Consider the following 26,300-nt stretch of genomic DNA (forward strand, 5'->3'; position numbering starts at 1 on the left):
CACTTTGTATAATATAAAAAACAGCATCATTTACAGTACCCTCTAAACACTAGCATATAAACCTAACAAATTATTTGCAGGTTTTGTATCCTGACAACTACAAAATGATGCTGATGAAAATAAAAGAAGACCTAAATGATGGAAAGACACAGCATGGTTATGAATTGGAAGACTCACTATCATTATGATACCAATTCTCTACATATTGATCTATGGATATAGTTCCATCAAAATCATGGCAGGTTTGCTTTTTTACGTAGGTATTTACTTTGGCATAGTGGGGATTAAACCTAGGGACTTCACACTGAGATACATCCACAGCCCATTTTTTATATTTTCTTTTGTAACAGGTTCTTTTTATGTCACTAAGTTTCCCAGCCAGGGCTAAAACTTGCAATCCTCCTGCTTCAGCCAGCCACCTAGGGATTACAGGCATGAGCCACCCCCTACCCCCAGGTACATAGCAGGATTTTTGTACATATCAATAAAATGATTCTGAAAGGAATTTATGATAAAATTGAAAGAAAACTTTGGTAAAGAATGAAACTGGAGGACTGACTCTGCTCCTAAGACTTCACATAAAATGATAGCAAACCAAAGCAAGACAGTGTGATTATGGTGAACAGACAGGTACACAGATAGATGAATAAAAAAAGAACAGAGACCTGGAAATAGACCTCAACAACTATGACCAATTGATTTTTTGCAAAGTTTCAATGGCAATTAATTGAGAAACTGTAAACTTTTCAATAAATGAAACTTAAATAATTGCACATCCATATACATAAATATAAAAAATGCAATCCAAGAAAAATAAAAAATCTTTATTTATGCTAACATTCTTTATTTTTCTTTTGTAGTGCTGGGTATTGAACTCACTACCACTGAGCTACACTTTCAGCTCCAGGGTATCTCAAATCATATATATAAATTATCTCAAAGTGGATCAAAGATCTAAATGAAAAACATGAAACTATAAAATTCTCAATGAAAGCATAGGAAAAGTTCTGTGTAACTTCAGGATAGGCCAAATTGTTTTTAGATACAACCAAGAACATGATTTTAAAAAGAGAATTATATGGAATTGGGTTTTATATAATTTTAAATTATATTTATATGGGTTTTATATAATTCCCTATAAAAGACACTGTTAAAATAATGAAAATGCAAGCCATAGTCTTGGAGAAAGTACTTACTAAATACATATCTGACTTCTCACCTTGAGGTGCAGGACAGCAGCAGAGGCTTTTCTAGAATGTTCTGGGGCCCTCTCTCTGAGGCCAAGCTTCCTTAGTCCTCCTTCAGCCCTCACCTTGACCTATCTGATCCCAAGTCCTTTCCTGACTGAAACGTGGGCCTCAAAAGAAGTCTCAAACTCTGTACTTGGGATCCCCTGAGGACAAAGGGGTCCTGACAAGAGACTTCCTCTCAGTGGTACAGGGCTGAAACATTGGTAAGTCTGGATTGGTTAGGGACTCTCTCTCTAGGATGAGGATTCCTTACTCCCCACAGCCCCTCAAGTGTCTCCTGGGCCAAGCCTCCCCTGCTCCCCTCACTTGAAGCCAGGAACTCAGAAGAGACCTCGCCCCACTCTGACCCCATGAGGTCCGGTCAGTGGAGGTCACAACCAGCAACATGCCTGGGGTCTCCCAGGGCTGACCGAAGGAGTGGAATGCGATTGTTGGTGTTCACTCCTTCCTCCTCAGGGGTCATCACCTAGGTTCCTGCCAAAGTGCGGAAACCCGTCCTCTATGGACCTGCTTCTGTTCCCCTCAGATCAAGGCTCTAACTCCCAAGGTCTTCTAAGTGCAAAGAAGTCCCCTTGAAAATCCTTCTGAGGGTGTGGGGCTGACAAGGGAGGGAGACCTGGATATTTGGGGAAAGTCTTTGGGCTGGGGCTTCCTTACAACACCACAGCTCATCCTCTTGTCCCCCTAACTGAATTCGGGTCTCCCTGTTACCCTCACCTGAAGAAAGGAATCAGAACAAGGCCCTTACGAAAATATGAACCCACAGTTCAGAGCATCAGTGGATGTCACATTCTGCAATTTGCCAAGGGTCTGACTGCAGAAGCAGAATAGGATTCTGTAGTTTCTCTGTCCTTCCTGGGGGTCTCGCCTTGGTTCCCAGCAGTGCCTGGACCCTGGCCCTGCCCACCTCAGTCAGCTTCCCTCCATCTCCAGGAGTCCCCTGTGGTGGCAGCTATAGGTCAGGAGGGGGCATTCAGGCTGTCATCACTACTGGCAGTTCCCAGTACTGATCTTCAGGGCTAGCCTAAGGACCCCAGGGTTTTTGTGACCTCATCAAGCACAACCATGCCCTCCTATGAGGTCTCTTTGTCAGGGAGAGGCAGATCTCCCCACCCTTTCTTTTTAAAAGATTGATGTTAAGTGGGAAGAGGATTAGCAGCAGCAGATTATGGGTGCAAAACCTGTTTATGTGAGGTGATCTAACTCTTCATAATCTAGAGAATGATTTTCATCTTCTAAAGTTCACTTGAAGCTAAGAAGCTCCTTTACAGCCCTACTAAATGTCTGTATGGACTTTATAATAGTAGAAACAGAAAGTATATAGTGTCTATGAGGAGTATGTTTATGTGTATTATATGTGCACATGTACTAGTTTGTATGTTATATATGTCAAATGGATAAGTATTTTATGTATGTATATGTACGAATACATTTGCACATGGATGTAGGTACACTACATGTGCTTGTTTGATTAAAGCATATCTACGGTTACTCTACACGATTCATTTTTTACTTGCTATTCTAATTCTAGTGCATTCCTTACCTTCATTAAAATAGTGACGGTTGTGAAAGCCAGTCCACGCCCACTAGGGTGGGTTTGGGTGGTTGTTAGCTCAGCCTCTGCAGCCAGGCTGTCTCCTTCTCCTGCTCGCTGATGTTACCCGTAGGTCACTGGCATCTCTGGTATGAGGTGCTGCCTCAGCCCATGCAGTGACAGAGGCAGGAGTTTCCAAACTTTCCTGACTGATGCTGTCATGTGCTACCTAGGCAGGCCCCAGCTTCCCTGCCCCTCCCCACATGCAGGAACCAGTTCCAGTCTTCAGTCTCCCCCAGGGCGTCCTCATGCTTTGTTGTTTACTTACATATTTTTACTTACATGTTATGTTTACATGTTTGTTGCTTCTGTGTGTTTGCTAGGTCTTCTCTCTCTTTCTCTTCCTCTTTTGTTGTTTTCCATGGTTAATTCCAGAAGCTCAAGACAGTAACCCACACTTGCCTGTCATTTTGCTACTACAAGACCTACAAAGGTGAGTAAAATGTTAATTGGTTCATGCTTTCAGTCTATAATAGGCTGCTGTCTCCAAGGCAGAAACAGAATGGGGAAAGTCTTGGAGGCACAATTTTTTCAGTTCATAGTAGCTAGCAAACAGAAGTAGGGAACAATACCAGCATGGAAGAGGCCAGAGACCACATAGATTACTGAAGGTCATGTTTACATGACCTCCGGACATGCAATCAGGAGCATGCTTTCTTAAACTGCTAGGTTAACCTGCTTGTTCACTTGTCAAGATTACAACTCAAAGTTAGCCCGTTAATCTCACAACCAAACATATTTTTAAAACCATATTTAAGTTCCAAATAAAGACAATAATGCCAAGTTTATAATCACAATTAACGCAATACAATTATCCCCATATAACTAAAGACATAATAATCCCTTCCGCAAAGTCTGCACAATTCCAGAATTTTTCAAGTTAAATCCAAGTGTCTTCTCAGACTCAAGGCAAATCATATATCAGAAAAATTGATTTGAGTCAGTATCCAATATCCCCTACATGTGACTGACTACAACAAAGGAACAATGTAGACAGAAGTGTCATTATACTGTGTATCTAAGGCACATTTTCCCTGATTCTTTTAGTATTCCCAAATATGAATGTGTCTTTTTATTCAAGTGTGAATTCATTGATATGGTTTCCTTTATCCCCTAAAAATCTCTAATCATGGATGGGTAGATATCACATCTCAGAACCCTGCAGACATAGTAAAACTTGTTCTACACCTGGGTGGAACAATGCTCAGTGCTTTTCAAACAGGACAGGGATCCATACCTTGAGTTGTGGACATTGGCCATGGAGGAGACCAACAATGCATGCTTTGGGCCCACCTCCATGCCACCAATCTCTCCCTCAAGCTCTGTGAGGCAGAGTTCTTCTGAGGAACACAGTCAATTCCCCCAGAAACATCCTGTCGTGTGACTTCCCTCAGCCTCCAGTTTCATGTTTGGCAGACATGGTAGAGCAACACCTCGCATTGTCTTTGCCACAACTTGGAATTGCAGGACAGCCCTCCCTTTACACAGTGATTTTAGCACCATTTTGTTTACACATTCATTCTCATGGGTTGAAATAACCTACATTTACCTCACTATCATTTCAACAGTTTTTGACCAATATGTATTTGTGGAGGGGCCCCAATTACAGTATTGTTCAGAACAGATTTTCTGTCCTAAAAATTTCCTTCACTTAATCTAGTCAAGCTTTCTGCCCTTCATCTGCCATGAACCACTGTCAGACAGGGATCTTTTATGGTCACTCTTATATTGCCTTCTCCAGAATGTCATATCCACTGTAGAACCTTTCAGAAAAATTTTGGTACTTTTAGGCTGTTCTCTATTATCTTGCTTAGTCTAGCTAAAAGCTTGTCAATTTCATTAAACTTCTCAAAATTTAAACTTTACTTACATGAATTTCTCCACTTATTTTTAATCTGTATTTCCTTTTTTCCACCCTATCCTTATTACTCCCTTTCTTGTGCATATTTTAGGTGGGCTTGCTCATTTCTTCTATGTGTTGTATGCAAGATTATTGTTTGAGGTCCTTTTTCTTTTTTTGGTACCTGGGATCAAACTCAGGACCTTGCATTTGTGAGGTAGGTGGCGGCACCACTGAGCTAAATCCTCAGCCCTGAGGTCCTTTTTTTTTTTAAAATGTATTAAATTCTTTTGTCGGTACATTGTAGGTATACAACACAATTACATTTCTCATTGGGAATTGTACCTTTACATAATGCATCTTGGTTCTTATTTTTTCCCCATTCCTAGCCCTCCCTTCATGCCCTCCACCCTTCCCTATTTACAAAGACTTTAGTTCCATTTTTTCCATTTCTCATCATTTTTCCTTTCCCTTCTTTCCTTTCCCCTGCCCCTCCCACTACCCCTACCCCTTTGGACCTTTTCTTCCTACTTTACATTATCGATGATTCATTCTAATCATTGGTACATTTTAGGTATACCATATAATGACATTCATCATTGGAAATTTGCACCTTTACATAGTCTCTCTTGGTTCTTATTTTTCACCCTTGCCCAGCCCTCCCTTCAACCCCTCCAGTCCTCCCGATTTACAAAGATTTTGTTCCTATTTTTCCATTTTCTCATATTAATCCCATTCCCTTCTATCCTTTCCTCTAGCCCTCCCACTTCCTTCCCCTTTGCCCCTTTTCTTCCTATTTCACATGACCTATTATACATTTAGTCCTTATTTACACTTTCAGTTTCTCATACAAGAGAAACTATTCGGTATTTACACATGTGTGTCCTATTTATTTCACTTAAGTGTATCACCTCAATGTGCATCCACTTAGCTATAAATGTCTCTAATTTCTCATTTTTTATGGCTGAGTAGTACTCCATTTTATAAAAAAAACACATTTTCCTTATCCAGTCTCCAGTTGATGGGCAATTGGGCTGTTTCCAAGTTTTAGCAATTACAAACTGTGCTGCTATGAACATGGGCACACATATATCACTGTGGTATGATTCTTTTAATTCTTTGGGGAAGATCCCCAGCAGTGGAATAGCAGGGTCAAATGGGACTTCCAGTCCTAGTTCTTTGAGGTATCTCCATACTGATTTCCACAGTGCTTGCACCAGTCTACAATCCCACCAACAGGGTTCCTCTTTCCCCACAGCCCCGCCAGCATTTGTTATTGGTTGAAATCATGATAGCAGCCATTCTTTCTGGAGTGAGGTGGAATCTCAGCATTGTTTTCATTTGCATCTCTCAAATGACCAGTGATGTTGAACATTTTTTTCAGGTATTTATTTGCTATTTCTACTTCTTTGTCTGAGAAATGTCTGTTCATTTCAGATGCCCATTTTCGGACTGGGTCTTTAAATTTGGGAGGTCTGATCTTTTTAAGTTCTTTATAGATTCGAGATAGTAGACCTTTGTCTGAGGAAGAGCAGGTGAAGATTTTTTCCCACATTGTGGGTTGTCTCTTCACACTGCTGGTGGTTTCTCTTGCTGTGCAGAAGCCTTTTAATAAGAAGAGATCCGATTTGTTGATTGTTTGTGCTAGTTCATGGGCAACTGAGGTTTTGTTCATAAAATCTTTTCCTACACCAATGTATTCAAGGGTTCTACCTAACCTCTGTTCCAACTGGTTCAGAGTTTCTATTTTAATATTTAGATCGTTAATCCATTTTGATTTTAGTTAAGTGCATGGTGAGAGATACAAGTCTAGTTTTAATCTTTAGCAAGTTGAAGCCCAGTTTTTCCAGCACCATTTATTAAAGAGGCTATCTTTCCTCCAGTGAGGGTGTTTGTCTCCTTTATTGAAGATGAGATGGCTGAGTGTGTCTGGTGTTGTTTCTGCATCTTCTAATCTGTTCCACTGGTCCTCAAGTCTGTTTCTTTGCCAGTACCATGCTGTTTTTATCACAGTAGCTTTGTAGTAGAGTTGCAGGTTGGGGATTGTGATACCCCCTGCCATGTCTCTGTTACCTAGAATTGTTTTTGCTATTCTGGGTCTCTTCTTGCTCCAAATTAATTTTTGGATTGTTTTCTCGAGGTCTATAAAGTATGCTGCTGGGCTGTCAATTGGAATTGCATTAAATCTATATAGCAGTTTTGGAAGTATGGCCATTTTCACTATATTAATCCTTCTTACCCAGGAGCAGGGGATGTCTGTCCATTTTCTGATATCATCTTCAATCTCTCTTTTCAGAGTGCCATAGTTTTCAGAGAAGAGGTCTTTGATTTCTTTCGTTAGGATGATTCCTAGGTATTTCAGTTTTTTGGATGCTATTGTGAAAGGAATTATTTGCCCTATTTCTCTCTCAGTGAGTCTGTCATTGGTGTAGAGGAAAGCTATTGATTTTTGTGTGTTGACCTTGTAACTACCTACTTGACTGAATTTGGTTATTAAGTGTAGAAGACTTTTGGTGGAGTTCTTGGGGTCTTCTATATAGAGTATCATGTCATCTGCAAATAATGACAATTTGACTTCTTCATTACCTATCTTTATTCCTTTTATTTCTTTCTCTTGTCTAATTGCTGTGGCTAATGTTTCCACAACTATATTGAACAAGAGTGGTGATAGTGGACATCCTTGTCTTGCTCCTGATTTGAGTGCGAAGGATTTCTGTTTTTGACCATTTAGTATGATATTGGCTGTTGGTTTTTCATAGATGGCTTCTATCAGTTTGAGGTAGAGACCATCTATTCCAATTTTTTGTAGGGTTTTTATCATAAATGCATGTTGGATTTTGTCAAATGCTTTTTCTGCATCTATGGAGATAATCATATGGTTTTTGCCCTTGGCTCTATTGATATAGTGTATCACATTGATTGATTTTCATATATTGAACCATCCCTGCATCCCTGGGATGAATCCCACTTGATCAGGGTGTATGATCTTCTTGATGATCTTCTGCATTCTGTTTGCCAGTATCTTATTAAGGATTTTTGCATCTATGTTCATTAGTGAGATTGGCATATAGTTCTCTTTTTCAGTTGGGTCTTCCTCTGCTTTGGGGATCAAGGTGATGCTTGCTTCCAGGAATGAATTTGGGAATATTGCTTCCCTTTCAATTTCACTGAAGAGTTTAAACAGTAGTGGCAGCAGTTCCTCTCTAAATGTCTTGTAGAATTCAGCAGTGAAGCCATCAGGGCCTGGTCTTTTCTTAGTTGATAAGTTTTTAATTACATTTTCAATTTCATTGGTTGATATTGGGTTGTTCAGAATTTTTAGATGTTCTTCGTTCAACTTTGGTAATTCATATGTATCTAGGAATCTGTCCGTTTCTTCTGTGTTGTCCATCTTATGGGCATATAGGTTCTGGAAATAGGTATTGATGATCCTCTGGATTTCTGCTGGGTCTGTTGTCATTTCACCCTTTTCATTCCTAATTGCATGGATTTGAGCCTTTTCTTTCCTTTTTCTGATAAGGTTGGCTAAAGGTTTGTCAATTTTGTTGATTCTTTTGAAGAACCAACTCTTGGCTTTATTGATTTTTTGTATCATTCTCTTAGTCTCCATTGCACTGATTTCTCCTCTGATCTTTATAATTTCCTCCCTTGTATGAGCTTTGGGGTTGTCCTGTTCTTCTTTTTCTAGAGGCTTGAGGTTCAGCATCAGGTTGCTTAATTGGGCTCGTTCTGTTTTCCTAGTATGCATATTCACTGCTATGAATTTCCCTCATAAGACTGATTTCATTGTGCCCCATAGATTCTGATATGTTGTATTGTCATTGTCATTTAATTGAAGAAACTGGCTGATTTCTTAATTTCCTCTGTGACCCATTGGTTATTCAGAAGTGTGTTGTTCAATTTCCACGTGTTTTTGAAATTTTTCCAGTTTCTTTTGCTATGGATCTCCAATTTCATTGCACTATGGTCTGATAATATACAGGGGATAACTTCAATTCCTTTGCACTTACTTAACCATGTTCTATATGTGAGTATGTGGTCTATTTTGGAGAATGACCCATGTGCAGCTGAGAAGAATGTGTATTCTGATTTTGTAGGGTGGAAGACTCTCTAAACATCTGTTAAGTTTATTTGTTCAAGAGTTCGATTGAATTCTAGTATTTCATTACTTATTTTTTGTCTAGTTGATCTATCTATTTGTGACAGTGGGTGGGTGAGGTCCCCTACTACAATTGTATTAGTGCATATATGACTTTTCATGTCCATTAGTATTTGTTTTATATAGTTGGGTGCACTAGTATCTGATGCATAGATATTTATGATTGTCATCTCTTCCTCTTGGATTCTTCCCTTTACAAGGTTGTAGTGTCCTTCTTCGTCTCTCTTCATCAGTGTTGGTTTGAAATCTACTTGATCTGCAAAGAAGATAGCTACTGCGCCTGCACGGATTACCTCCTCTGAGCTGGGAGAGGTGAGACAGGGGCCGGGAGCAGCAGTAGGTATGGTGACCCAAAAGCCCTTTCCTATTGGCTGGGAGCAGCGGGAGGGATGGTGGCCGGGAAGCCCCTTCCTCTGGACCAGGAGCAGTGGGATGGTGGCTCAGAAGCCCCTCCCTCTGGGCCGGGAGTGGTGGGAGAGATGGTGGCCTGAAAGCCCCTTCCTCTGGGCCAGGAGCAGCGGGACAGAAGGTGGCCCAAAAGCCCTTTCCTCTGGGCTGGGAGCAGTGGGAGGTATGGTGACTGGGAAGTCCCTTCCTCTGGACCAGGAGCAGTGGGACAACGGCTCAGAGGCCCCTACCTCTGGGCCGGGAACAGCGGGACTCAGTACCTTGGTCTGGTGGTCTGGTGTCCTCTGCGTCTTTGTAGTGTGGAACCAGGTGGCTGCCTGTCTGCAGCGGGGTGACTCGGTGTCTTCCGCATGACTCAGGACCTCGGCAGGGCATGCACAGATCTTCCTGTTTGCAGCGGGCTGATTCGGCATGTTCTGTGGGACTCAGGACCTCGGTAGGGCATGGGCAGACCCCCCTGTCTGCAGCAGGGTGATTAGGCGTCTTCCCGTGACTCAGGACCTCGTTAGGGCGTGCACAGACCTTCCTCAGGTCCTTTTTCTTTTTAAAGTAGGTTGTATAACACAAGTTTCTGACTCCTGCTTTCTCTGCATTCATGTCTTTTGTGATAAGTTTTTTTTCTTTTTTGTTTCATTTCTTTTTTGCAGTGTTGGGGATCAAGTCCAGGGACTCACACATGCTAGGCAAGGGCTCCACCAACTAAGCTACAGAGCAACCCCACGTGATGTACATTTTTATTTTTGTTCATTTCAAAGTTCCTTCTAGTTTCTTTAGTGATATGTCCTGTGATCCATTGGATATTGCTATGGACTGAATTTTGTCCTTTAGCAACAAATTATCATGTCCCCTTGGACTACGTCACAATGTGACTGTGTTTATTCATAAGTTCTTTAAAGAGGCAAGGAAGATAAAACAAAGTAATTAGGCTAAGCTCGGATTCCATCTGACTGTTGTATTTAAAACCAAGAGAAAGACAGAAATCCTGTGTTCACTTGCTTTTAGTTATTTCTTTGTATTTACATGAAAGATCACTAATTTTGGAGTTTCTGCAGCTGAGCAATCTTACAATCTATAGGCCACTAGCATTTCAGTAGGTATTGCCTTTGCAAGGTGTGTCATGATCATAGTTGGTCTAGCTTACTTTTCTGGGACTGGGAGGCTCCTCATATGCACATCATCTACACATCACTGGAATTTGGGCAGGTGTCCAATGGGTAGCAATTTGGTGTAAAAGTTCCTGAAATCCACACTCAGATCATGCTAATGCTTCAGTTTTCAGAACATATGACCAGTGGAGAGCTATGAAGGTTGACTATCTACATGCAGAACACTGATTTTTTCCTTCCGATTTACCTTTTCCAAGGCCCCAAGGCATCTTCCCTTTCTATCCCATCGGTGTCCCTGAGATGGCAGATTTCAGACTTGGTCTCCATCTCCATGCTTGACCAACTCCAAAAAAGTCTTTCCATGTCACTCAACTTGTTGCAAGGATCAGCACATTGTTCAGTGGTCAGAAAGACCCTGGTTCTCTAACATCCTTAGAACAGAGGAGACTGGGACACATACATGGAGATATCAGGGCCGGGCACGCACAGAAGGGGATTATGTGAAGGCCCAGCATGTGTGTGGCCACCTGCAAGGCAGGGAGCTGGTGTCAGGAGAATGCATCCCTGTGCCGTCTCCAGGGCTGTGAGAAAATAAAGGGCTGAGGTTTCAGTCACTCATCCAGTAGATGTCAGTTCATGGCAGGCAAGCAATGCATTGCTTCCCTTCCCTTTCTTTGGCAAACTTCCCCAATTTCCTTGCTATTGACTTCTAATGTGGTGGTCCTTTGTTCAGGGAACATAGTGCATAGGAGTCCCAGCCCTCTGGGGCCTCTTAAGTTTATTGAGGGTGTGTAGTGGTGCGCCGCTGTCCTGGAGGAAGTTCTGTGTGCTCAGCAGACATACATTGATCCTGCTAGTGTTGAGCACAGAGCTCTCAGATGTGTGTGGGAACTGGTTACTTCATACTACTCTTCTGGTCTTCCATTCCCACAGTACCTTTCTGTCTAGTTGTTCTGCCTGTTATTTAAAGTGTTGTGAATTTATCTGTTGGTGGACTCATAATTAATTACAACAGACTGGGCCAATTGAAAAAAGAAATATATCTACTCACACTACTAGATGTTACTTCAAGCAGATGAAAGTGCCCAAAAATATATTGTTTCTGGTGAGGCCTCTACTCCTGGTTTGTTGATCAACTTCTTATTTTCACCCATGCTATATTGAGGACTGACCCCACGGTCTTCTGCATGCTATCCCAGCACATGACTGTTGAGTTATATCCCTAGTGCTTTTTTAATATTTTAAGATAGGGTATCACTATTTAGCCCAGGCTGCCTTGTAACTTGTGAACCCCTGCTTGAACACCCTGTGGGATTACATTGATGGGTTTCTGTGCTTGGCTGGTGGCTACCTTCTTGCTGTGTCTACATATAGCCTCTGCACTATTTGTATGGGAGGGGGGAGATATTCTACAGCCTTTTCAAGTATCCACCTACTTTGTGACAGATGCTTCAGATAACAAAAGCAATCTCATTTCCATATTACTGTAAAAGTATTATCAGGAGGAGTTTTGATCATTATTAGCATTTGTGTATTTTTCCCTTCACAATAACCTCTGATCTTAGCAGGCTGACAATTTCTGTCTTTGGATTCATGGCCAATCTGCTAACCTGTGAGTTGTTCCTATAGCACACATGACTGTCCCTGTCTGAACATCAGCAATAGTATCATTGGACATATTGAAAACCAGGATTTCCTTTTGGAGTGGGAAACAGACCAGGGTCCGGACAAGAAAGGTGCAGACATGTGCAACGAAGGTTTGGGGTCAGTGTGCCCATGAGCAGATGGGCTTATTTCTTGACAGTTAATTTTCCTAACAAATCTGAAAACAAGCATATTGAGGTATGCAACAAATATAAGTTTAATAGTGTAGATCAACAGGGGAAAAGAAATAAGCAGCAGCCAATATTTGATTTGCATCCTTATCACTTTTTCTAGGGCCCCTCTAACTTGATGTAAACTTACAATTTCTAAGGAAATTCCTATTCCACTCCCATTTTATCATAAATAAGTTGAATAGTTTTTCTGTTGGTATGATAAAGGAGGAAAGACTGTTACATTTGAATGGAAAAGGCACTCCGTTTGTGATCAGTGTCACACAAAGTCACATTCCCGTCAGAAAACACAGACATCAACATCACAAAACTAAAAATACATGGGAGATCAATACCATTTTTCAAATAAATTTGGAAGCTACTTCAGTCTCCCAAAAAAAGAACAATACTTCAAAAAGCCATAAAGAAAAGCCCTGTCCATTTCCAAGGAACCCAAATAGAAGAGACAGCAAGATGCTGTGCACGGTATTTTACCCCCTTCCCCGGCCCTTCACTGCTTACAAAATTGCTGCTCTTCACAAACACAGGCTGAGAATGGGGCTCATTTCACATGCAGTGGGGACTAAGCCAGTGAAGTGGTTGCGGAACGCTGCCTGCCCCTGTCTCTTTCACACATCTTGCCTCTCAGGGACCCTGACTATAGTGTTTTCCTCTCTCAAAGCCCACTCATATAGATGTGGGTAAGACCTGGGATCTGTGTTGTTAAGCTTGGCCACATGCTCCAGAACTTTCATCTGGGTGGTTTCAGTGTGGGCTCTTGGACCCCACAGGAACTCATAGCTGGCAGGACCACTATTAAGAACCTGCCTATACATCAGGTACTGTTCCCGTACCAAATCCTCTGTGATAAACTTCCAGGGATCCCCAATAACAACTCGTTCCCTCAGAACTAATATCTCCCAACTTCTAACTTGTTTCCTTAGTTCTTCCACACTGACACTATTGCCATTTATGAAGATTACACTCAAGATATATATCAGGAGGTCAACTTTGGGAATGATCTGTTCATCATCATCCAGTATGCCATTGTAAGTGAGGCCCAAGATGGGCACAAGGTCATAGATGTACTCAGAGGGATCCACTAACCTTATCTCGATACCTAAGCCCAGAGACAGGGACTCACAGAATTTCTTATAGTTAAGAAGGAAGTGCTCACAGTAATCATGGGACACAATGTGCAGCATTTCTTCCATGGTGGTCTGCTCCTTCTTTTGATACTTGCGGACCAGAAAGGGCACCAGGTTACGTAACTTCTCATTTAGGAGTACACTGCACAGGATCTGGGGGAAGTTCGTGGCTTGCGAAGGGCTTGAACCCTCTGCTTTTTGTGTGTTGGAGCTCTCACTGAAATGACTACCTGGTGTAGAAGCCATGGCAGTCGGGGGAGAGAGGATGCCCTCACAACTTTGAAGATAACTTAGTATCCAAAGCTCTAGCTCTTGTTTTGGTGTGGGACTGATTATAGAATAGGAGGTAGAACATGCAGAGGAAGCAGTGGCTGCTGCTTCCTCCTCCACATCCTTGAGAACTGGCACACTCATGATGACTGTGCTTCTTTGGGCAGGATGGACTCCCCCTAGCTTTCTGTCTTGGCTCTTCTGCCGTGGGGCATCACGATGACCTGTGGGGACAGCAAGAGCTTGTTGTTAAAGACTCAGATGCTCGGGGAGAGAGAGACTATTAGTGTTCTCAGCTGAGAAAAACACACTTGTTGCCTCCCACAGAGGCCCATTATAGGTCTTCGGTTGGGGGCTGCTCTAGGGCTTCACAGGCTCCTGTACACCTACAGTCCTTGTTCCCATAATCCTGGGATATTAAATGAGGCTGCTCCTCAGATTGCAGTTGAACTGCAGAGAACACAGCTCTAGGGAAGACAGTATGCCATATGGAGCGTGAGCCTCCATACTATGAGGTGCCCTTGTTGTGGGACAGGGAACCATAGATACATCAAGGCATGCACCTCACCTTGACTCTTGGGCCTCCTCTATTGTGTGACCTAGGGACACTGCCTCACAGGAAGAACTTCACCACCTGGCTCCTGGAACTCCTGTAAGAGACATGGAGGGCCCTCAGTCTGCACACCGCACTGTTTGGAGTAAATGGTCCCCTTTCTGCTCACTCAGGGCCCTTAACTGTCCTTGAGCAGGGCCTGGACCCTAGTCCTCTGCTGGGTGGAGGCAAACTCTCAGAAAAAAATGTGCCTCCCTGGAAGGGTCAAAAGTCTCTGAGGGGATACACATCTTGCCACTGCTGCCTGAAAGCCACAGCTGGAGGTGGAAAAATTCAGTGGGGTCCATGTGCCTGAGAAAAGGGAAACTGCTCCATCTTTATCTGGTTAAATCCTTACATCTAGGACTCTTGCTGCAATGACTTGGGGCATCTCCTTTAAACCGCAGCAATATTGCTGTGAGACGCTCAAGCAGCAGGTGGTAGAACTCGAATCCACCTATGTTCCCTGAGTCTGACTACTAGTGATCAAAGGCAGAGGTTGAGCCTAGTGTACTGTGTGTTTAGGTGAGTGGCTTTTCTCTGTCTCAGCTGGATACTCAATAGACCCTGGGATACTACTTCTGCTGTCCAGGTTCAAGCCTTCTTGTACCAAGAACTTCACCTCACTGAGACCAATGACCCGGAACTACGAGAGCAGTCTCAGTCTTACAGCTGAGCCCAAGCTTCCTGGGATGTTGGCAAGCTGAGGTCTAATGTCAGAAGACCACAGACCTGTCTGTGTTCAGGTCGAGAATATACAAAATCCTCCTTTAGTGTCCTCAGCTTGGCTCTTTACAGACCTTGGGACACCTGTGTGTCTCCTGACCAGGTGGAGTTCCCTGTGCCTACCTGCAGACACAATCACAGATAGAGTTCTTCACCTCCCTGAGAAGTGAGCAGGCGCCCATCATGCTATCCCTTCATGGGGACTGCAGTGCTGACAAGATATTGTACTCATCTCTCCTGTGATGCAGGATCTCTATTATGGTTTAAATCTAGATTTCCCTGGAAATTTACATTGGATCACAGGCAGGGCCTTTGGAAATGATTGGATTATACCTTTTTTGGTATCAGGAGGTGGGACCTTTTAGGAAAAGGAGGTTCACTGTGGGTGTGACAAGGAAGGTTATATTTTCCTTCCTGATTTCATTCTCTGCTTCCTGGAGGACTTGTGATGAGCAGCTTTCCTCCCAACAAGTCCTTCTTCTCTGCTGTTCTGCCTTGGGGTTGGCTGACTCTGGATGGAAATCTTTATAAATTTTGAGCCCAAAATAACATTTCTTCTACTAAATTGTGTCAGGTATTGTTAATCAGCAGTGAGAACATCAGCACAGTATCCCCTATGTGCTTCTGCAGTATTTCCATCTTCCTTCTGTCGATGCCTGCCCTCTCTCATCCTCACCCTACCTGAGATGGGCTGATCCCCTGAAGAATCCCTTCAGGGCCTTGGTAGGATTGAGCATGTCAAATACAGCATCCCAGGACTGACATGGAGAATAGGAAGACTCTGTGGGATCTGTTGTCTCTGGGATGCAGATACCTTCAGTCCTCAGGAAGGGTCCATACCTTCAGTTTATCAACTCCTGGAGTCCTCCATTTACTAACTATATGTAGCTTCCTCTCCTGACTTATGGTTACCTTTGAACCAAGGTACTCACCTCTGTGAGTTCACCCCTGTAAAGCCACTAAGTAGATTTGTGAGCAGTTTATATACAGCCACCTTCTCCAGGAACTCCAGGTTGACTACAGGAGAAACCAGGCTCTGTAGGATTCCTACCTGTTACCTTCCAAACTTCAGTGCTAGAAAATAGAGTGGTGAGCAATTGCAATTCACTTTCTCCTAGATTCACAATCCAGCCTCTGAGAACTCAGAACAGAGGCAGAGGAACAAAAGAGAAATACAAAGAAGAAGATTCCCCAGGACTTCTGAATGACTTGACGTGAAATTTGAGAACTACAGTGAGTTCTGTAAACATTAATAGGGCAATTAGACAAGGGGAAGAAATAAAAGGAATATGGATAGGAAAAGGAGTTACCATTATTTGCTAATGACATGATTTTTTACACAGAAAACCCCCAAAGCTCCACCAAAATACTCCTAGAATTAACTGATATTTGGCAGTACAGCAGGATACAAAGTCAACACTCAAAAATCAATAGCATTCCTGTAGATAACAAACTCACTGAGAGAGAAATTAGGGAAACTACACCTGTCACAACAGCATCAAGAAAAATGAAATACTTAGGAATCAGTCTAACAAAGAAAGTTAAAGATCTATACACTGAAAACTATAGTACTCTGAAAAAGGAGATTGAAAAGGATATCAAAAAATTGAAAGATATCCCCTCTTCTTGGATAAGAAGAAGCAATAGAGTGAAAATGGTTATACTTCCAAAACTGTTACACAAATTTTAATGCAATCCCACACAAAATACCAATAGCATATCTCACAGAATCCAAACATTCCTGTGCTAGGAAACAATCCTAAAATTCCTGTGGAACCAGAAGAGACCTATTATAGCAAAAGCAATTCTAGACAACAAGGGCAAAGCAAGGGGGATCTTAAACCCAAATTTGAAGTTATCCTACAAAGGTACCATGATAAAAACAGTATGGTACTGGCAAAAAGAACCCAAGGATCAGTGGAACAGAATAGAAGATGCAGAAACAACTGTAAACATACTCAGCTACCTTATCTTTGACAAAGGGGCCAAACACCTTCACTGAAGGAATGATGCCCTCTTTATTAAATGGTACTGGAAAAACTGGCTATCCACATGCTGAAAATTGAACCTAGAATCATATCTCTCACTATGCACTAGATTAAAATGTAAATGGATCAAAGATCTAAATATAAAAACAGAAATACTTAATCTACTGGAAGATAGAATAGGTAAAATTCTAGAAGATATACATGTAGCCAAATACTTTATGAACAAAAACCCAATCCTACAAGAAATATTACAAAGAATCAAAAACTGGGATCACATCAAATTAAAAAGCTTTGGAACAGTAAAAAATTACCAACAGAGTGAAGAGAAAATCCATGGGATGGGAAAGAAATTTACCATTTACTCTTCAGACAAAGGACTAACATCTACGAAATATAAAGAACTCAAAAAATCAGAACCCCAATTTAAAGACTCAGTCCAGAAATGGGCATCTGAAATGAACAAACATTTCTCAGATGAAGAAATACAAACAGCAAACAAATAAATAAAAAATGCTCAACATCACTGGTCATTGGAAAAACGCAAATTAAAACAACACTGAAATTCCATCTCACTCCAGAAAGAATGACCATTATCAGGAAATCAACTAATAACAAATTCTGGTGAGAATTTAAGGAAAAAGGAACCTTTCACTATTGCTGGTGGGAATGTAAACTGGTACAATTACTATGGAAATCAGTATGGAGATTCCTCAAAAAACTAAAACTAGGGGCCGAGGATCTAGCTCAGTGGTTTCGCCACCTGCTGTGCAAGTGCAAGGACCAGAGTTCAATCCCCGGTATCAAAAAACCCCCCAAAAACCTAAAACTAGATGTTCCATTTGACTCATCTGCTCCCCTTCTAGATATCTTTCCAAAATAGTTAAAAGCATCATACCACAGTGATATATGCATACTCATGTTTATAGCAGCACAATTTATAATAACTAAGCCTTGAAAACAGCCTATATGACCATCAACAGGTGAATGGATAGTGAAAATGTGGTATTTATATACAATAGAGTACTACTCTGCAGTGAAGATGGATAAACTTGAGTCATTTGTAAGAAAATGGATATATCTTGAGACCTTAATCTTAAGTGAAATAAATTGGACACACAAGTTTAAATAACACACTGTCTTATATGAGAAATGTAAAGCAAAAATAAGGAACATAATGGAAAATAGATGTTGGGAATTAGGATGAACATATTCAAATGAGGAGGGGAATAAGGAGGAGTGAAGAAGAAGGCAAATAAGAGGGGAAAAGGAGAATGGCAGGAAAAATTGAAACAAAAATTTTATAATTGGGGAATTTAAGAAGTGTTGAAGGGAGAGGAAAGGAATGGAAAAAAAGATATATTGCATACAGGTACAAATTCCCTATGATGAATGTGATCTATGTGCATGACAAATATGTACAAATAAAAAATAAAGTTCTTTTTTAAAAAACAGCAGAGATTATTTCCAAGATTTAGCAACTACAAACTGTGATGTTATAAACAGCCCATTTGCCCATCACTGTCCATTCATCAAGAGATGAATGGATAGAAAAAGTGTGATGTTTATATACAATGCAGTTCTACTGTGCCATAAAGAAGGATCAACTTGAGACATTTTTAGGTAAATGAATGCAGCTCAGGACCATAATCTTAAGTGAAATTAATCAGATTCACAAGTTTAAATGTGGCATTGTTTTTCTTGTGGAAAGAACCCAAAGTATAAACAAGGAGCAAAATTGTAGATTAATATAAGGAATTTGGAAAAACTTTTCAAATGGGGAGGGGAACAACAGGTAGTGGAAGTGGTGAGTGAAGGAAGGGAAAATGGATTTAAAGGAAAAAAGAATTGAAGAGAAACGTGGAAATAGAGCTTTTGCAAGAAGGGAGGGCAATGGGACAAAAAAGAATTAAGATGTATTATGTACATGTACAAATCATCCATGATGAATGTGATAATTATGTCATGAAAACATGTACTAATAAAAATGTACAGAGACCTTGAAGAAACAGATAACACTCCAGAGAAGGGAAAAATCAGTCTGGATTTTCTCCCTGGCTTCTGGCTCTTGAGAAAGGGATTGAATGTGTAGAAAAAAAGTGAAACCTGGGGACTTCAGGATATCTCAGAGAAAAAAGGTGGTGGTTTAATGGACCAGTGGTTGCTGTGACCTATAGGGACAGGGACAGTGTGGAGATCTGCTCCCACAGAGTCCTTACTCAGGAAAGAGCAGGCAACTAACTCCTGTGCAAGCGTCTTCCATATCCTTGGAGAGTGCATGGCCTTGGGTTCCATTCTAGGAAAGAGTTGAGTATTTGAACCTGGAACTCAGAACAGCATTGGGACAGCTTCACTTCAGGGTTTCCAGTGTTACCCTCCCACAGTGACTGGGTGAGAGACATTCTCATTAAACAGCTTTGGATGGGGAGCAGACTAGAAACAGAACCCCTGAGAACTTTTGAGGTCAGCTGTGAGGGCACAGACCCTGGCCTGGTAGGCAGAGGTTAGGCCCAACCTGAGTTGCTCTGGATTGGAAAATCTAGGCATTGATTTTTCAAGGCCATGCAAAGACTAAAAAGGTGCAAAGAATGAATAAATTGAATAGTTAGTTCATTAAAAGAATAAACAAAATTGTCAAACCCATACCCATTCTTACCAAAATAAGGAAAAAAATAGATCCAAATGGAAGCAATTAGAAATGTTAAAGGCAAAATCACAATGGACTTTGCTGAAATCATGAACAACATTCATGAGAATAAAAATCTCATGGAAAATCATCATGGAGAATTCACAAGAAATGCATAAATTCTTAGATACTCAAAGCTAAATCAAGATATAAAATTTGTGAAAAATCCAATATCAGTCAATGAATATAAGAATTTATTAAAAAATAACAATAAAGCCATACAAGGAAGGAGAGGGAGGCCAGAGGAAAAAGATAAAATGAACGAACATGGGCCATGTACTTGTACCAACTCCCCATGATGAATGTGATCATGATGAATGTATTACAAACACATACCAATGAAAACAACATTCAATCCTCACTCAAGTCCCTCACTTTCCTTCCTGGCAGATCCTGGCCTACTTCCTTTGCTGACAGGACATGTCTCCTTCTGTGACTTACTGCAGATCCTCACAGAAAGGCCCTCCTCCCTGAGACAAGGGAGACAAAAATGCAGCACATCTGCTCACCTCTGAATGGAGATTCCATAGACCGACAGACGAGTAGAATCCAGAGACCCTCCATTGTCTGGTGTAGGCCCAGGTATTCACATAGCCTTGCTACTGATTTAAGGGTGCATCTGGCAAAGAAAGTCAACCATCTCCCTAGGACAGCAGAGGTAGAAGTATGGGGCAGGGTGACTCTTCTCCACAATTCTGCCTGAGGCCACCTCAGCCTCCCAGCAGGGCCAAGTTTCCCATGTCTTGGATCAGTTTAACTGAAGCCATACTCCTCAGACCAAGGCCCTCTCATTTCTCGCACTAAGAGCCAGGGACAAAGGTATCAATATCTGGGAGGAGGTCATCCATTGATTTCGTCACCAATGTCCCCTCAATGTCCCCGTGAGTCATCCCCTTGAGTCCTGGAAGCAGCCCACCCTTCTGAGAGCCTGAGTCTTCCTCCCTCAGACTCTAGGTGGGAATGCAGGACAGCACTCAGATTGAAAGATTAGGCAGGCTGGGTCCCTTCTGTCATGTGTCCGTGGCCCCGAAGTCCTGCCTCATTTTTCATCTTGACTGGGCCAGGGCCAGTGTATTCATTTTGCCTAAGGCCCTGCTCCTTCTTCAAAGACCCTAATGACCCACAGACCCTGTTGAAGAAGTCAGGAATCCTGTGCCTGACAACCCTACATGGGGCTATTCTGGACTCAGAATAGGGGCAGGCTTTTGTGGTGTTCTCTCTGTTCTGGAGTGGAAGGTACCCCTCTTTGTGACCAAGACTGTTATTCTCAGGGTCTTACCCATAGAAATTGGGAGATGGTACATCCAGGCAGCATTCCCAGGGCTTTCCAGGTGATAAATCAGGCAGGGAAGTCCCCCATGTGGTTCTAGCTCCTGTGGATGGGTGGGTCCCCTCATTCCTCCCTCTCCTGACCCTGGTTCCTGGAAGTCTGGAGTGTGCCTTGACACATCAAGGCCACAGGAAGGAAAGGACTCAGTCTTACACACCTGAACATATGGGGTCTAGTACAAACAACAGAGATGGATCCGTATTGTTCACAGACAGTCTTGCTGGCCTGGGGTTTCCTTACCCGCTTCAGGATCTCACCTGGAGTGGGAACAGGTTCTCTCTGCTCCCTTCACATGAAGGACAGACATTAGAAGGTGATCCTTCTCTCTCTCTGCTAGAGGCAGAAGTCAGTGGTTTTCTCACACATACCTTCACAGGGCTTACAGAAAGGTCAAAAAGGAATTTTCTCCAGGCCCCTCTGTCCTCCACTAGACCTCACCTTGGACTCTCCCCAAACTAAGATCCCAAGTCCTATGTCAGCCCCATTTTGTTCCCCTTTGGACAAAGTGTCTGACCCTCAGGGATTTCTAAGGCAGAAAGGTCAACATGGGCATGGGGCGTGCAAGTGGAGTGCCCTGGCAAGTGTGTCCCAGGGTCAGGGCTGACAACACAAGTAGGTACAGATTATTTGGCACCTGCTACCTGAATTAGGGCTTCCACACTTACCCCCAAACCCTCAAGTTGACCTAGCTGAGCCCAGGTTCTCTCTCCTGCTCCCACCTCAAGCAAGAGCCTCAGAACCAGGCTCTGAATTCCAGAGATGCCTAAGCCAAAAGGGGGTGCTCACCTGAGAATTCTCCACTGCACAGTTCAGGGCTGTGAGCACAGGCAGATATGGATTATTTTCAGACTCTCAACCTGGAATAGTACTTCCTGTCTCACCCTCAGCCCCTGAAATCAACTTCAGCATTCTCGGTCCTATCTTCTCAGCCCACCTGAAGTGCAGACCCCAGAACAAGGCTCTGATGCCCAGGGTCACCTTTGACACACCCGAGCAAGGGGCTCACATCTAAAAAAATTTTGCCTGTGTGGTGCAAGGCCAACAGAAGAGGTAGATTTGGGTTAGTTGGGGAAACTGTATTTTAGGAGAGGCTTTAACTGTGTTCCCCTAGCTTCTCACTTTGACCTAACTAAGCCTAGTTCTCTTTGCTCCCTATACCTGAAGCACAGTCCTCAGAACTAGGCTCTGACTCTCCTCACCTGGTGGCCTGAGGGGAAAGTGATACTCCTCTGAGAATTTTTACCTGGTGCTGGATTAACAACAAAAGATCTGAGTTTCTATGGAAACCCACTTCCTCAGTCTGACTTCCTCACTCTGCCCTCAGCCCTGCTTTGACCTAGTTGACCCCTAGCCTTTCGCTCTTCCCACCTGAAGCTCAGTCCTCAGAAAAAGGCTCTGACACTCTGTATCCAGTGAGGAGATGGGATATTCACCTCAGAATCTTATACTGGGTGGTACAGGGCAGGTAAAAGAAGCTTTTCTAGAACATTATGTGCTGGGGATTCCACAGAATCCCACACAGTCTTTCTTGACCCTACCTGATCCCAGGCTATCTCTGTTCCTCTCACCTGAAGTTCAGTCCTCTAAACAAGGCTCTCATATCCTCTCGGGCCCCAGGGAGGGCACAATAGGTGCTCCCCTGAAAATTCTGTACCCCTCCAGCAAGGCTAGCACCAGAGGCTTTTCAAGAATGTTCTGGGATCCTCTCTCTGGGATGGAGCTTCCTCGGTACTCCTTCAATACTCACCTTGACCTAAATGAGCCCAGATCCTCTCCCCTCCTCCCTCCTGAAGCCATGACCTCAGAGAAAGAATTGAAGATGTGGAAATACTTCTAAATTCATTTTAGGTACTCAGCATTAATTTGATTACCAACCTTGGATAAAGGCAATGCAATAATCTACAGACTACTATAACATGTGAATATACATAGTAAAGTTCTACCCAAAATATTATCAAATTCAGTATGTTCCTTTCTGACTGGTTTATTTCACTTAGTATAATATAAAAAATAGCATCATTTACAGTACCTCTAAACACTTGCATATAAACCTAACATATTATTTGTGAGTTCTGTATGCTGACAACTACAATATGATGCTGATGAAAATAAAATAAGACCTAAATAATGGAAAGACACAATATGGTTATGAATTGGAAGACTCACTATCATTATATCAATTCTGTACATATTGATCTATGGATATAGTCCCATCAAAATCATGGCAGGCTTGCTTTTTTATGTATTTATTTTGCCATAATAGGTATTAAACCTAAGGACTTCATACTGAGCTACATCCACAGCCCATTTTTTCTTTTTTCTTTTGTGACAGGGTTTTTTTATGTCACTAAGTTTCCCAGCCAGGGCTGAAACTTGCAATCCTCCTGCTTCAGCCACCTAGGGATTACAGGTGTTATGGCTTGTGATTAAATGTCCCTCCAAAGCCACATGCAGTCATAGATGGGGCTTTTTCAGAACTGGCTGGATCTACAGTGTGTGATGATAGAATTAATTATTGCTGCAATGCTAGGCTCAAGGGAAATAGGATTAAGGGTGTGAGTGCTACCCACCTAAGTAGCCTGGATAAAATATAAGGGATAGAAAGAGCTGTGGTTGTTCTTGTTGCTTTGCTACCTTCTGGCCACCATGAACTTTTTCTCCTCTGTCATGCCCCTCTGCCTTGTCGCCAACCAATTATGGACTGAAACCTCTACAAACTGTGAGCTAAATAAGCTTTTCCTCCTTTTACTTGTGAGTGTTGGGTAGTTTGTCTCAACAGTGAGAAAAGTAACTAAGACAACAGGCATGTGCCACCACCCCCAGGTACACAGCAGGATTTTTGTAAATACCAATAAAATGATTCTGAGTTTTATGTGGATAGGAATTTGAGATAAAATTGAAAGAGAATTTTGGTAAAGAAGAACAAATCATAAGACTTTATATAAAGTGATAACAAACCAAAATAAGACACTGATATTAGTGGACAAAAAGGCAGACTGACAGATTAATGGAAAAAGAGCAAAGACCTAGAAATAGACCTAAACAAACAGGACCAATTGATTTTTTACAAAATTTCAATGGCAATCAATCAAGAAAGTGTAGCATTTTCACCAAGGATACTTAAATAATTGGACATCCATCCACAGAAATATAAAAAATACCAAGAAACCAGAAAACAAAAACCTTTATTTATGTTCACATCCTTTATTTGTCTTTTGTGGTCCTAGAGATTGAACCCAGGGCCTCAAGCATGCTGAAATGCTCTCTACCCCTGAGATGAACTTTCAGCTACAGGAGATCTCAAATCATATAGGTAAATTAGCTCAAAGTGGATCAAAGATCTCAATGAACAACACAAAACTATGAAATTCTAGATGAAAGCATAGGAAAAATCTGGTGCCTTCAGGATAGGCGAAATTTTTTAGATACACCACCAAGAACATGATTAGTAAAAGGGAAGTACAATGAATTGGGTTTTATATAATTTGAAAACATTCCCTTTAAAAGGCATGGTTAACATAATGAAAATGCAAGCTATAGACTTTGAGAAAGGATTTCCTAATGACATATCTGACTTCTATCCAGAGGTATGTCAAGAATTATAAAATTCAACAATAAGATAAAACAATCTTTAGTAAAATGGATAAAAAATTTGAACAGATACTTCATTAAAAATACACAGTGTACAATGATATAGAAGACACGTAGAGAAAGACAAACTCATCAAAATCCATACAGTATTATTATCTGTTTTAGAGATGCAACTTTAAAGCCAAAATGGAGGGGCTGGGTTGCAGCTCAGTGGTACAGCCCCTGCAAAGCATGCCCTGGGTACAATGCCCAGCACCAAAAAAAGAGAAAGAATAAAATGTGATGAAATATCCCGAGACAGCTATTCCATTGACTAACATTCAAAACTAAATACAAAGGAAAAATGCCAACAAACCAAGTGCTCGTGAGGTTATAGAGCTACTGGAAGCCTCACACAGTGGTGGTGAGAAGGTCAAACAGTACTGCCACTTTGGAAGACATGTTTGTATGTTTTTTAATAGAACTAAACATACTTCGCATATGGTTCAGCGAGCCTACTTTCAGGTATATACCCCAGTGAAATGAATACACATGCTCAAACAAAAACCTGAGGTGAGTATTTATAGCAGTTTTTCTGGGGTCTCAAACAAAAACTGGAAAAAAACCAATGACCTCTCAGCAGAGAAATAGATAAATAATCTATATCCCATCCATAGGAATGGTACTCAGCAATATAAAGGACAAACTACTGATATACACAACAATACGGTTCCATCACAAATGCATCATGTCCAGGGAAAGGAGCCCCCCTGGGAAGCCCATGTAGTCTATGCTTTCATTCTTATGACCTACTGGAAATGGAAAAACTGTGAGGAAAGAAAACTTGATACTGACATTCAGAGTCCTATGAAGTAGACCTGGGAGAGAAGTTTACCCTGCCACTGAGAGCCGGATTATTACTTAGGGGCCCTCTCCCTGGTGTGGGGCCTCCCCCCCCCCAGGGCCTGAAGTGGACTGAGCTCAGCCTGCCTTTTCTGCCACCTGAGCCAAGAACCCCAGAACAAGGCTCTAACTGTCCAGGTCGGTCCCCGGGGCAACAGGCAGCACTCACCTGAGAATAATGTCCTGGGGCACAGAAGGGCAGCAGAGGCAGACCTGGATTATTCTGGATGCCATCAGGGTGGGGCTTCCTCAGTCCCCCCAGGGCAGCCCCTCACCAGGCTCTAACTGAGCCCAGGTCCTGTCTCAGTCCCCACAGGAGCACAGACCTGAGGACCAGGCCGTGACTCCCAGGATCCCTGTGGCTGACAAGGGCAGGGCCTGGTCCTCATTAATCTACCCCAGTGTGCTGCAGCTCTGATACGGGGCAGATCTGGATCACCTGTGGGTCTCCTACCTGGGGAGGGGCTTCCTTGGTTCTCCACAACCCTTCAACTAGACCTACCTGACCCTGATCTTCTATGTTGCTTCCACCTGAAGCAGGGACCTCAGAACAAGGCTCTGCTTTCCTTTCAGGTCCCAGAGTGGTGAAAGAGGTTGTTCTGGAGATTCTGCACATTCAGAGGGTAGGCAGCAGAGGGTTTTTTAGAATGTTCTGGGATCCTTTTTCTGTGGTAGGGCTTCCTTGGTCCTCCCTCAGCCCTCACCTTTACCTATCTGATCCCAGGTCTTCACTCTATCCTCCTGAAGCCTGAGCCTCAGAACAAGTCTCAGACTCTACACTCAGGAACCCTTGAGGACAAAGGGGTCCTGACGTGAGAATACTTCCCAGAAGCACAGGGCCAAAACGCCTGTAAATCTGGATAGTTTGTGGACCCTCTGGCTGGAGTGGGGCTTCCTCACTCCCCACAGACCCTCAGTG

The 26,300-nt window shown here is 42.4% G+C and overlaps 1 protein-coding gene across 2 annotated transcripts; it reads right to left on the reverse strand.

The window, feature by feature from the left end:
* Nucleotides 1-12,194: 12,194 nt before the first annotated feature.
* On the reverse strand, nt 12,195-25,807 carry LOC101720433 (melanoma-associated antigen 10). Of its 2 annotated transcripts, XM_021249189.2 has the most exons (3): nt 25,551-25,804; nt 14,158-14,239; nt 12,195-13,813 (listed from the first exon to the last, which is right to left on the reverse strand). In XM_021249189.2, exon 3 carries the CDS (start codon nt 13,731-13,733, stop codon nt 12,801-12,803), a length of 933 nt encoding a protein of 310 aa, XP_021104848.1. In that variant the 5' UTR covers nt 13,734-13,813; nt 14,158-14,239; nt 25,551-25,804; the 3' UTR covers nt 12,195-12,800. The 2 variants fall into 2 exon arrangements, with proteins under 2 accessions (XP_021104848.1, XP_021104850.1); XM_021249191.2 differs by lacking the exon at nt 14,158-14,239 and having other exon boundaries at nt 25,551-25,807.
* Nucleotides 25,808-26,300: the final 493 nt, after the last annotated feature.

The sequence above is a fragment of the Heterocephalus glaber genome, unplaced genomic scaffold, assembly GCF_053883595.1.
Source record: "Heterocephalus glaber isolate CG9 unplaced genomic scaffold, H.glaber_assembly_v1.0 deba00001762, whole genome shotgun sequence".
Taxonomy (NCBI): domain Eukaryota; kingdom Metazoa; phylum Chordata; class Mammalia; order Rodentia; family Bathyergidae; genus Heterocephalus; species Heterocephalus glaber.